General features: G+C 43.2%; 1 protein-coding gene across 2 annotated transcripts in view; it reads left to right on the forward strand.

Moving 5' to 3' along the window:
• Positions 1 to 3,005: 3,005 nt before the first annotated feature.
• Positions 3,006 to 13,391, forward strand: part of ift52 (intraflagellar transport 52 homolog (Chlamydomonas)) — a 44,631-nt gene continuing 34,245 nt past the window's right edge. The window contains exon 1 of one of the 2 annotated variants that reach the window (XM_087994802.1): positions 3,006 to 3,032. In XM_087994802.1, coding sequence (XP_087850928.1) covers positions 3,015 to 3,032 — 18 coding nt within the window. In that variant the 5' untranslated portion in view covers positions 3,006 to 3,014. The remainder of the gene's footprint in view (positions 3,033 to 13,391) is intronic. The other variant, XM_043710666.2, reaches the window with a different exon arrangement.

Consider the following 13,391-nt stretch of genomic DNA (forward strand, 5'->3'; position numbering starts at 1 on the left):
AGCCCTTCAAATGAGCTATTCATCTCATACCATTCTCCCTCATAACCCTGCACATTCTTGTGCAGTTTACTTGTTTTCCCTTTTGAAAACATCATAGAATCATAGAGATGTACAGCATGGAAACAGACTCTTTGGTCCAACCCGTCCACACCGACCAGATATCCCAACGCAATCTAGTTCCACCTGCCAGCACCTGGCACCAAACCCTTCCTATTCATTTACCCATCCAAATGCCTTTTAAATATTGCAATTGTACATCCTCCACCACTTCGTCTGGCAGCTCATTCCATACCCGTACCACCCTCTATGTGAAAAAGTTGCCCCGTAAGTCTCTTTTATATCTTTCCCCTCTCACCCTAAACCTATGCCCTCTAGTTCTGGACTCCCCGACCCCAGGAAAAGACTTTGCCTATTTACCCTATCCATGCCCCTCATAATTCTGTAAACCTCTATAAGGTCACCCCTCAGCCTCCGAAGCTCCAGGGAAAACAGCCCTAGCCTGTTCAGCCTCTCCCTAGCTCCAATCCTCCAAGCCTGGCAACATCCTTGTAAATCTTTTCTGAACTCTTTCAAATTTCACAACATCTTTCCGATAGGAAGGAGACCAGAATTGCATGCAATATTCCAATAGTGGCCTAATCAATGTCCTGTACAGCTGCAACATGACCTCCCAACTCCTGTACTCAATACTCTGACCAATAAAAGAAAGCATACCAAACGCCTTCTTCACTATCCTATCTCCCTGCAACTCCACTTTCAAGGAGCTATGAACCTGCACTCCAAGGTCTCTTTGTTCAGCAACACTCCCTAGGACCATACCATTAAGTCCTGCTAAGTTATGCTTTCCCAAAATGCAGCACCTCACATTTATCTGAATTAATCTCCATCTGCCACTTTTCAGCCCATTGGCCCATCTGGTCAAGATCCTGTTGTAATCTGAGGTAACCCTCTTTGCTATCAACTACACCTCCAATTTTGGTGTCATTTGCAAACTTACTAACTGTGCCTCTTATGGTCACATAAATGACAAAAATGACAAAAAGTAGAGGACCCAGTATGGATCCTTGTGGCACTCCACTAATCACAGGCCTCCAGTCTGAAAAACAACCGTCCACCACCACCCTCTATCTTTGAGCCAGTTCTGTATCCAAATGGCTAGTTCTCCCTGTATTCTGTGAGATCTAACCTTGCTAATCAGTCTCCCATGAGGAACCTTGTCAAACGCCTTACTGAAGTCCATATAGATCACATCTACTGCTCTGCCCTCATCAATCCTCATTATTACTTCTTCAAAAAACTCAATCAAGTTTGTGCGACATGATTTCCCACAAAGCCATGTTGACTATCCCTAATCAGTCCTTGCCTTTCCAAATACTTGAACATCCTGTCCCTCAGGATTCCCTCCACCACCGAGGTCTATAGTTCCCTGGCTTGTCCTTACCATCCTTCTTAAACAGTGGTACCACGTTTGCCAACCTCCAGTCTTCCAGCACCTCACCTGTGACTATCGATGATACAAATATCTCAGCAAGAGGCCCAGCAATCACTTCTCTAGCTTCCCACAGAGTTCTTGGGTACACCTGATCAGGTCCTGGGGATTTATCCACCTTTACCCATTTCAAGACATCCAACACTTCCTCCTCTGTAATCTGGACATGTTGCAAACTGAAGACTTCTGCTCCAGAACATGCCATTCCAATAGCCCAGCTATTCTACTACAGTTACAACACTGGCATTTACCTGACATTGTGGAAAATTGCCTAGATATGTTCTGTACACAAAAAGCAAGACAAATCTAACCTGGCCAACTATCACCCTATCAGTCAACTCTTGATCATCAGTAAAGTGTTGGAAGGTGTCATCAACAATACTTTTAAGCAGCATGTACTCAGCAATAACCCGCTCAAACTGAGGGACACTTTGGGTTCTGCCAAAGTGTCTCAGTTTCTCACCAAATTATAACCTTCGTTCAAACACGGTCAAAGCACTAAATGCCAGAGATGAGGTGAGATTGACAGCCTTTGACGTCAGATCGCATTCAACCAAGTATGGCATCAAGAAGCCCTAGCAAAACTAGAATGAATCGGAATCAGGTGGCAAACCCGACACTTGATTAAGTCAGATGTGGCATATAGGAAGATGGTTGTAGCTGTTGGAAGTCAGTCAACTCAGTTCCAGGACCTCTCTGCAGGGGTTCCTCAGGGTGGTGTCCTCGACCAAACCATCTCCAGCTGCTTCATTTAATGACCTTCCATTCATTATAAGTCCAAAAGTGAGGATGTTCACTGATGATTGCACAATGTTCAGCATCATTCTCAACTCCTCAGATAATGAAGCAGTCCATATTCAAATGCAACAAAATTTAGACAACATTTGTCTAACATACATAAGTAACATTTGTGCCACACAAATGCCAGGCAATGATAATCTCCAATAAAAGACAACCTAAACAGCATCCCTTGAAATTCAATGTTCTTGTCAGTGATCAAGGTTGTAGGTTTGGAATGTTCTGTGGAATGAGCCTTAGCAGTTTGTTGCAGTACATCTTGTACTGCCACCATTCTATATTGATGGAGGGGATGATTGTTGAAAGCACTCGATGGAGTATTGATTAAAAGAAACTGCTTTAGTCAGATTGATATCATCTTATCCTTATACCTGTCTTCCCCTGTCACCATCATGCAATTTCCACTCTATATCCAAGTTATTGTTTCTGTTATTCTAAGTTCAGTCACAGGTTGGCCCAAATATGTTTCCAGCCTCATCAATTCTAGTCTATTCCGACAATATGTACAATTTATTGTTGAGCCTTTTACGATTCTCACGTTCTGCCTCACCAGGCAATTATAATCTGACAACAGGCGGGTCCACCATCCTCCTAGCAACAGGAGGAGAGTTTTGGTTACGGACCCAGGATGCAGCGCGGCTCCTTGGTTACGGGCCCAGGATGCAGCGCGGCTCCTTGGTTACGGGCCCAGGATGCAGCGCGGTTCCCACCAATGAAGAGGAGGAAGATGGTGGCGAGTTTACAGGTAGGAAGCTGCAGGCGGGTACGTTCTGGGCTTTTTAATTTGTGGCAATGCAGGATGCCCCTTGCTATAGGGAATTCAGTAACTGTTCAGATAGCGAGAGAGATCGTGTGCATTTGAGGTCTCCCTCTCTTATTGAACATCTGTTGTTGTGGAACTGCTAGTTTGCCGATGATTTCCAGTACCGCTACAACAAGGAACTCATAGTGAGAATGCTGCCTTAAGAGGGGGAAAAAGAAATTAACAGTGAAATGCTGCTTGGAGGGGAAAAAAACTTAATAGTGAAATGCTGTGTTTCGGCGCGTTGATGGTGCTATGTAAATTGAAGTTGTCTATCATTTTAAGAGTTCCCTCCCAAGCAAACGCTGTTAAATGTTGATTAATGAAGACACTCGTGTAGAAGGTTTCAGTGCTTTGCAATGTCGATTATATTTGCGCACGTTTTTACCATTAATTGCTTTCTATTTATATGTTGAAATATTTTGCAGATGGGGAGAGTGAATTCATACATGATCCACTTGATTATTCATTAATGTTGTATTATTGACACCCATGATATTGTAATCTTTTAAAAATTGACCAGTCATTTATGATCTATGCAGATTATATAACAACTAGCAGAACCCAGCCTGCTGGAGTTTACAAGCTTATAGTTTGCTGTTTATAGTCTGTAATCTAACATCAAAACCATCTGGCTGTGTACTGAATTACAAATTTCCTGCATTGCTGTATAAACATGGATCTCATACAAGTAGAGGGGATATGTGAACTGAATAATCAGAATAGTGTTCTGAAGAAGGGTCATAGATGGAAACAGACCCTTTTGTCCAACTTGTCCATGCTGACCAGATATCCAACATAATCTAGTCCCATTTGCCAGCACTTAGCCCATATCCCCCTGAATCCTTCCTATTCATATACCCATCCAGATGCCTCTAAGTGCTGTAATTGAACCAGCCTCCACCACTTTCTCTGGCAACTCGTTCCATACATGCAATGCCCTCTGTGAAAAAGTTGCCACTTAGGTCTCTTTTATATCTTTCCCTCTCACCCTAAACCTATGCCCTCTAGTTCTGGACTCTCCCACCCCAGGGAAAAGACCATGTCTATTTATCCTATCATGCCTCTCATGATTTTTTTAAGCCTCGATAAGGTCACCCCTTGACCTCTGATGCTCCAGGGGAAACAGTCCCAGTCTATTCAGCCTCTCCCCATAACTCAAATCCTCACTCAACCTGAAATGTTAACTCTGATGTCTAACCATAGATGCTGCTGAACTTTTGATTTTGTTTCAGATTTATCACATTCACAGTTCTTTTGGTTTTTATTAGAGAATTGGAAAAAAAGTGGAGAGTGAGGAGTCCCCCTCTCCCCTGAAAACTCCCTCATTGTAGGGTTCTAATCACCCTCCTCTCCTGCATCCAGATTTCCCCCCAGGATCCTGATTGCCCCCTCCATGGTTCCTTGAGGCAATTTAAATGTACAATTTAAAGTGATACGAAGTGTATGTTCACTGGTGGCAGCAAATACATATATTTGTAAATAGTGACTCTTGGTGATTTCACTTTTTTTCTTGTTTGCCAAATTTTTGCCTACTTACATAACATATGTATATTTTTGTAGCTGCCTTTTCTCTCTCCACAATTTACTTTCCTCCCTATCATTGTGTTATCAGCAAATTTGGCAACTATACCTTCCAACCCTACGTCCAAGTTATTCATATAAATTCTAAACAGCTGAGGTCTCAACACTTATCCCTGTGGCATGCCATTTGCCAATGTGGAAAAGATTACCCATTAGTCTGCCAAAATGCTTTCCATCTATAGCATGAACGCTTTTTTTTCCAGCAGTAAACTTTGATGTGGTACTTGATCAAATATCTTTTAGGATTCTTAGTATATCCATTGTTTCTCCTTTATCCACTAAACATTACTTCCTTCATGAACTCCAAAGGATTCATTCAACATGTTTTCCCTTTCACAAAATCATATTGATTCTCCCCGATACCTGAGTTTATGTAACTGCCTTGCTATAATTTGTTTAATAATAGCTTTTAATATTTTTCCTGTGACAGATGTTAGGCTAACTGGCCTACAGTTTCCTGCTTTCTGTCACCTTCCCCTTTTGAATAAAAATGTTAGATTTGCTATATTCCAATGTGACAGCACCATTGTATAATCATAGAACTCCTTCAGTGTGGAAACTGGCCATTCAGCCTATCAAGTCAACATGACCTTCCAAAGAGCATTCCACCCACATCCAGCTTCCTATGGTATCCCTGTAATCCTGCATTTGCTGTGCTAATCCATCTAGCCTACACATCAGTGAACACCATGGGCAATTTAGCATGGCCAGTTCACCTAACTTGAACATCTTTGGACTGTGGGAGGAAATCTGATCGCTTGGAGGAAACACATGCAGAGACAGGCGAATGTGCAAACAAGAGCTCACCAGGAAGCTTTGGAACAGTAAAAGCAAATGGAGCAACTATCATATTAGCCGTTTCTTTGAAGACCCTAAGATGGATTTAAAGTTTGTGAGAAGATTTGTAGCTCGGATGCTCGTTGCTGTGGTTCTGTTCGCCGAGCTGGAAGTTTTTGTTGCAAACGTTTCGTCCCCTGGCTAGGCGACATCATCAGTGCTTGGGAGCCTCCTGCGAAGCGCTTCTTTGATGTTTCCTCCGGTGTTTATAGTGGTCTGTCCCTGCCGCTTCCGGTTGTCAGTTTCAGCTGTCCGCTGTAGTGGTTGGTATATTGGGTCCAGGTCCATGTGTTTGTTGATGGAGTTTGTGGATGAATGCCATGCCTCTAGGAATTCCCTGGCTGTTCTCTGTCTGGCTTGCCCTATGATAGTAGTGTTGTCCCAGTCGAATTCATGTTGCTTGTTGTCTGCGTTTGTGGCTACTAAGGATAGCTGGTCGTGTCGTTTCGTGGCTGGTTGATGTTCATGTATGCGCATTGTTAGCTGTCTTCCTGGTTGTCCTATATAGTGTTTTGTGCAGTCCTTGCATGGTATTTTGTACACTACATTAGTTTTGCTCATGTTGGGTATCGGGTCCTTCGTTCTGGTGAGTTGTTGTCTGAGCTTGGCTGTTGGTTTGTGTGTCATTATGAGTCCTAGGGGTCGCAGTAGTCTGGCTGTCAGTTCTGAGATGCTCCTGATGTATGGTAGTGTGGCTAATCCTTTTGGTTGTGGTATGTCCTCGTTCTGTGGTCTTTCTCTTAGGCATCTGTTGATGAAGTTGCGCGGGTATCCATTTTTGGCGAATACCTTGTATAGGTGTTCCTCCTCTTCTTTTTGCAGTTCTGGTGTACTGCAGTGTGTTGTGGCCCTTTTGAATAGTGTCCTGATGCAGCTTCGTTTGTGTGTGTGTTGGGGTGGTTACTTTCATAGTTTAGGACCCAATATACCAACCACTACAGCGGACAGCTGAAACTGACAACCGGAAGCGGCAGGGACAGACCACTATAAACACCGGAGGAAACATCAAAGAAGCGCTTCGCAGGAGGCTCCCAAGCACTGATGATGTCGCCTAGCCAGGGGACGAAACGTTTGCAACAAAAACTTCCAGCTCGGCGAACAGAACCACAGCAACCCTAAGATGAAGTGCATCAGAATCTGGGTACTACTTATCTTGCAAATCCAACAATGTGCACAGTCCCTCGGACTATTTTCCAAGATTCTGCACATCAGCAAACTTAGGCAGAATAGTCAGTCCATCCCTTCCTTCCATAACTTAATAACTTTACATTGTATACAATGTAATGTACAGTATAGATTGGTACATCAATGTACTAAAAGCCAGAGGAAATTGAAAAATAATGTTCAGAGCCTCTAAGGTCTTAAGAACGTGGGAGATGTTTAATCAGGGTCTAGTATTTTGCTTACTTTTTAGGATACTAAATCCTATATTATTTCATCTTGTTGCTTACCTGGCATTTCATATTTTAACCATAATGCCAGCATAGTCCTATTTTGTGAAGATGTATGTATGTAAATTATTAATTGAAATCTATGCCCCTGCGTAGCTCCACATAGAAATATCCTTTTTGGAATGCTAAGAAGTGGGAGCAGGAGTAAACCATTTGACCCCCTTGAGCTTGACCAGCCATTCAACAAGATCATGATTAACCTTACCCAAACCTCAACTCATCTTTTCTACCTGCTCATTGTCATTTTTAAATCCCCCATTTTTAAAAACTCTGCCTATCTCTTTAAATACTTCCAATGATCTATCCTTCACATCTCTCTGGAGTAGAAATTCCTGACATTCACTACTCTCTGGGAAAAGAAATTCTTTCACATCCTCCATTTTAAACAGATCTTCCCTTATTCTGTAACTCTACCCTAGTTTGAGATTTCCCCAGTAGTGGAAACATCTTCTCAACATTTACTGTCAAGCCCCACCAGAATCTTGTGTGTCACTCAGATCACCCCTCATTTTCTGGTTTAGTGGTGCTGGAAGAGCACAGCAGTTCAGGCAGCATTCAAGGAGCTTCGAAATCGACGTTTCGGGCAAAAGTCCTTCATCAGGAATAAAGGCAGTGAACCTGAAGCGTGGAGAGATAAGCTAGAGGAGGGTGGGGTGGGGAGAAAGTAGCATAGAGTAGCTTCAGGGCAGAGGAAATGAACTGGGAGTTGCAGTGATCTGAGATTCTTGTAGAGAGAGGAGGAAAACTTCTTCAAGGCAGGCATCCTTGCAAGAGGATTCGCAGTAGGGTTAAAATCAACGAGGTAAAAACAATGACTGCAGATGCTGGAAACCAGATGCAGAAATGTCGATTTCGAAGCTCCTTGGATGCTGCCTGAACTGCTGTGCTCTTCCATCACCACTAATCCAGAATCTGGTTTCCAGCATCTGCAGTCTTGGTTTTTACCTCACCTCTCATTTTTTTGAACTCTAATGAATAAAAATGTTCAATCATTCTTGATAAGCCAACCCCTTTATTTCCAGGCCTAATGAATCTCTTCTGAACTGCCTGCAAAGGAAGTGCATCCTTTCTTAAATACAAGCAACAAAGCTACACAGTACTTCAGATGCAGCCTCGCCAACAGCCTGTACCGTTATAATACGGCTTTCCTATTTTTAAACTCTAACCATTAAATTTTTTTTGCTGTCTTAATCAGTTGCTGCACCTACATGCTAATTCAGATCCCTCGGTGCTGCCCTTGCTACATGCCTTCATTATTTCCTAATTTATACTTGTCCTACAGTGAGGCAACTCTTTGGGGATCTATAGATCACCTCCACCATAACATCTTTCTCTTGGTATTTCTTATTTCCACCCAAATAGATTCCACATCATAATCTGTTGCAACTAAATGATGACCCACCACTGTACTGATAGCATCCTTTATTAAAATGTTACCCAACTTCCTTTCCTTTTCCTAGATTAGTGGTTCTGGAAAAGCACCATTTTGCCTATTCTTCTGGAATGATGAATATCGTTGAATATTGAGTTCCCACTTGGTCGTCCTGCAACCACATCTCCTTAGTAGCTATCAAGTCATATTCATTTATGTCTGTTTGTGCTGTCAACTCATCTATCTGTTTACAAATGCTACATGCATTTGGATAAAGACCTTATGCTTTGGATGTTTTACATCACACTTACTCTGGTTTAAATTTCTGCTGCATTCTTCTGTTCTACCCTTCCTGTCACACTTTAATTATCATTCACTTCTTCACTGCCCTGTATCCTCTGCCCTTTCATTTCTTTCGTATTTTTAAACTTCCCTACAATTGAATTCTCCTAAAAACTAATATACCTATCTACAATCCTAAATGTATAATTTACCAGGATATCCCTTCAGAACAGCTTTCTTTTCTCAGTACTGATTCCAGTACCCCATGAATCAGAACTTGTTTCTCCTATACCAATCTTTGAGCTAATCATTTAGACCACAAGACATAGGAGTGAAAGTAAGGCCATTTGGCCCATCGAGTCTACTCCGCTATTCGAGCATGGCTGATGGGCTTTTCAACACCACTTACCCACGCTCTCCCCGTTTCCCTTAATTCCTTGCGAGATTAAGAGTTTATCAATCTCTGCCTTGAAGATGTTTAACGTCCCGGCCTCCACTGCGCTCTGTGGCAGTGAATTCCACTGGCCCACCACACTCTGGCTGAAGAAATGTCTCCTCCTTTCCGTTTTAAATTCTAATTCTAAGGTTGTGCCCACGGGTCCTAGTATCCCGCCTGATGGAAACAAATTCCCAGCGTTCACCATTTCTAAGCCATGCATTATCTTGTAAGTTTCTATTCGATCTCCCCTCAACCTTCTAAACTCTAATCTATACAATCCCAGGATCCTTAGCCGTTCATTATAGATTAGCCCTGCCATTCCAGGGATCATCTGTGAATCTTTGTCCCGCTGCAGTGCCAGTTTGTCCTTCCTGAGATGTGGGGCCCAAAACTGGACATAGTATTCTAAATGGGACTTAACCAGAGCTTTATAAAGTCTCAGTTGCAAATTGCTGCTCTTGCATTCCAACCCTCTTGAGATAAATGACAACATTACATTTGCTTTTTTTTATAATATTTTTATTAAGAAAAAATAGATTTTTAAAATTACAACAAATACAAAACAATGCAATTCAAAACAGTACAAAAAAAGTACAAAACTAAACCCAAATAATAAAAAAAATTCCCCAACCCACCCTCCTATACGAATGTATAAACATATATAGCGAAGTATAAAATTTAAAAAAAAACTAAACTAGCTATTTAACTAACTAAATAAATACCTAACAACAAATAAATAGTAATAACTCAGCTCAGCCAAACAAAACACTCATACATTCACAGTTCCTCCTCCCTGGATATTGAACTCATGAAACACAATCATTGCAGCTATATAAAAGCCCTTGTTAGTGTGGCAGATAAATCTGTGTCCTGGTATTTCAAAAAGGGTTGCCATGTCTTGTAAAAATTCTCAGTTTTGTGGTGTACCACATTTGTGAGAAAATCCAGGGGAATATGCTCCATAACAATCTTCCGCCAACCCGACAGGCCTGAGGGGTTTTCTGATATCCAACCTAGCAAGATATTCTTCCTTGCACAGAATGTAAGAATATTGAAAAGTTTTGCCTTATGCGAGTCTGCAGGAAATACAATGGGTATGCCCAAAAGGAGTGAAATAGGATCCTTCTCCACCCCTACACCTAAAATCCTCTCCATTGCACCCACCACAGCGCTCCAATATGTTTGAAGTCTGTCACAAGACCAAAGACAATGGGTAAGAGTACCCGTACAGACCTTGCACTAGGGGCATGCTGAAGATACTCCTGGTTTAAATTTTGACAAACGGTCTGGGGCTAAGTGGACCCTGTGGAGAATCTTCAACTGTAAAGCATGGGTCCTATTGCAAATTGATATCTTCCTTGCATTCTCCCAAATATCCTCCCATGCCTCTGAAGAAACTTCAACACCCAGCTCTCTTTCCCACATCTTGCAGAGTCGATTAGACTCATCTGAGGTGGCACCCCCCCAATTGGTGATATAGAGTACTGACAGAGAGTGTACTTAGCCCTTAGAACCCCTCTTTCTATGTCACATTTGTAGGGATCAGTCAAAAGTGTGGTCTTTTTTTTAATAAAATCCCTAACTTGGAAAAAAATGAAAGGTCTCTATTAGGGAACTTATACTTCCGTACTAACTGATCAAGGGACATCATTACATCTCCCTCAAATAAATCACCCATGCAAGATATACCCCTAGCTGCCCAACGTTTAAATCCTGAATCTATCATACCTGGTTGAAAACTCGGCATACCCACTAAAGGTGTAAACAAAGATGTTTTGCCAATATTACCTTCCCTCTGCCCAATTGCCCTCCATGCTTTAACAGTATTGATGACTATTGGGTAATGGCAGTATTCCCTAACTGTCCTCACCTTGTCCAAAAACTGCAAACTGTTAAGGGGGCACCTTGCCTGTGAGACTTCGATATCTAGCCATATTGAAAGAGGGTCCCCACAAACCCAATCACTTACGTAGGTCAAAAGCAAGCTTAATTGGTAATTCTTAATGTCCGGAAGGTCGACTCTTCCCCAATCTGTGAGGCAACTGCAGTTTGCCTAATTTAATGAGGGGCCATTTACAGTGCCAGATAAAGAGCTTAACCAACCGTTCAGTCACCTAAGTGTTTGTTTATTGAAAATCAGGGGGAGCATCCGTATAGGGTATCGCAAACGAGGGAGAATATTCATCTTAATAAGCGCTATCCGACCCAATCATGAGACTGGAAGTGCCTCTCATCTTTGGAGATCTTGTTTAATTTTTTCAAATAATCGAGTAAAATTGGCTTTGAACAGCCAATCCAGAACTGGAATAATGAATATGCCCAAATACACCAAACACCCCTGTGACCACCTAAATGGGAATCTATAGTCACTCTCAAGAGCCAACTCTTTCGTAAGACCACCCATAGGCATAGCTTCTGATTTAGCAAAATTAATCTTATACTCTGAAAAAGCGTCAAATGCATGAATGCATTGTATCAGGCAAGGCACTGAAACTGCTGGATTTGTCAAGAAAATTAGAACATCACTTGCATACAACGAGATCTTATGTAATTTTGACCCCACTTCTGGAGCTGATATATTGAGATCCCCACGAATGGCCTCTGCCAACGGTTCAATCACCAACATAAAAAGTAATGGTGAAAGGGGACAGACCTGCCGGCTGCCCCTAGAAATATTAAAATTGCTTGATCGTACCCCGTTGGTAATGAGCGCAGCGAGCGGTACACTGTAGAGAACCTTTACCCATCTTATGAAAACTTCGCCCAGACCAAACCGGTCTAGAGTATAGGAAAGATACGGCCACTCAACTCAGTCAAATGCCTTCTCTGCATCTAAAGAAATCACCAATCCCTGTATTGACTGCTGTTGGCATGCTTGACTTACGTTAAGCAGCCTCCTAACGTTATTGGAGGATCTGCGACCCTTTATGAAGCCCGTCTGATCCTCTTTGATAATAGAAGGTAACACAGTCTCCAGCCTAAACGCAAGAGCCTTAGAAAGGATCTTAAAGTCCACATTTAAGAGCGAGATGGGCCTGTATGAAGCACAGTCTTCCGGATCCTTCCCTTTTTTAAGGATAAGTGAAATATTGGCCTCTCTCAGAGATGGTGGGAGACAAACATGACTGTATGAATCATTAAACATAGTCAGCATCGGGCCTGACCGTATACTTATAAATACTTATAGAATTCACTGGGAAGTCCATCAGGACCGGGTGCCTTTCCACTCTGAAGCCTCACAGCTTCCTGCACTTCTTGCTCTGATAATGGGGCATTGAGAAAGGACTGTTGTTCGGGAGTCAAATCCGGAAGCTTCAGATCTCTTAAAAATGGATTCCATTTTGGCCTGCCCCTCCTCACAATTCTCAGACTGATATAATTTAGAGTAGAATCTCTGGAACGCCACGTTAATCTTTTTTAGAATCACATGTTAGGTTCCCAGACCCTTGTAATGGTTTGTGGGGCACTTCTCTTTCTGGCAAGGTATGTTAAGTATTTTCGAGGAGAAAGTGAGGTCTGCAGATGCTGGAGATCAAAGTTGAAACTTTATTGCTGGAACAGCACAGCAGGTCAGGCAGCATCCAGGGAACAGGAGATTCGACGTTTCGGGCACAGGCCCTTCTTCAGGAATGAGCAGAGAGTGTTCAGCAGGAGAAGATAAAAGGTAGGGAGGAGGGACTTGGAGGAGGGGCGTTGGAAATGTGATAGGTGGAAAGAGGTCAAGGTGAGGGTGATAGGTCGGAGTAGGATGGAGGCGGAGAGGTCAAGAAGAAGACTGCAGGTCAGGAAGGCGGTGCCGGGCTGGAGGGATTCGGCTGAGACAAGGTGGGGGGAGGGGGGATGAAGAAACTGGTGAAGTCCAAGTTCATCCCCTGTGGTTGGAGGGTTCCCAGTCGGAAGATAAGACGCTCCTCCTCCGACCGTCGCGTTGTTGTGGTTTGGCGGTGGATGAGTCCAATGACCTGCATATCCTCGGTGGAGTGGGAGGGGGAGTTGAAATGCTGTGCTACAGGGTGGTTGGGTTGGTTCGTCCGGGTGGCCCAGAGGTGCTCTCTGAATCGCTCCGCAAGTAGGCGGCCTGTCTCCCCAATATAGAGGAGGCCACACCGGCTGCAGCGGATGCAGTAGATGATGTGGGTGGAGGTGCAGGTGAATCTGTGGCGGATATGGAAGTTTCCTTTGGGGCCTTGGAGAGAAGTGAGGGGGGAGGTGTGGGCGCAAGTGTTGCACCTCCTGCGGTTGCAAGGGAAGGTGCCGGGTGTGGAGGTTGGGTCGGTGGGGGGTGTGGATCTGACAAGGGAGTCGCGGAGAGAGTGGTCTCCACGGAAAGCTGATAG

This window comes from Chiloscyllium plagiosum, unplaced genomic scaffold (assembly GCF_037043375.1).
Source record: "Chiloscyllium plagiosum isolate Xiang-an unplaced genomic scaffold, Cpla_swu_hap1 HiC_scaffold_15, whole genome shotgun sequence".
In the NCBI taxonomy this organism is placed as follows: Eukaryota; Metazoa; Chordata; class Chondrichthyes; order Orectolobiformes; family Hemiscylliidae; genus Chiloscyllium; species Chiloscyllium plagiosum.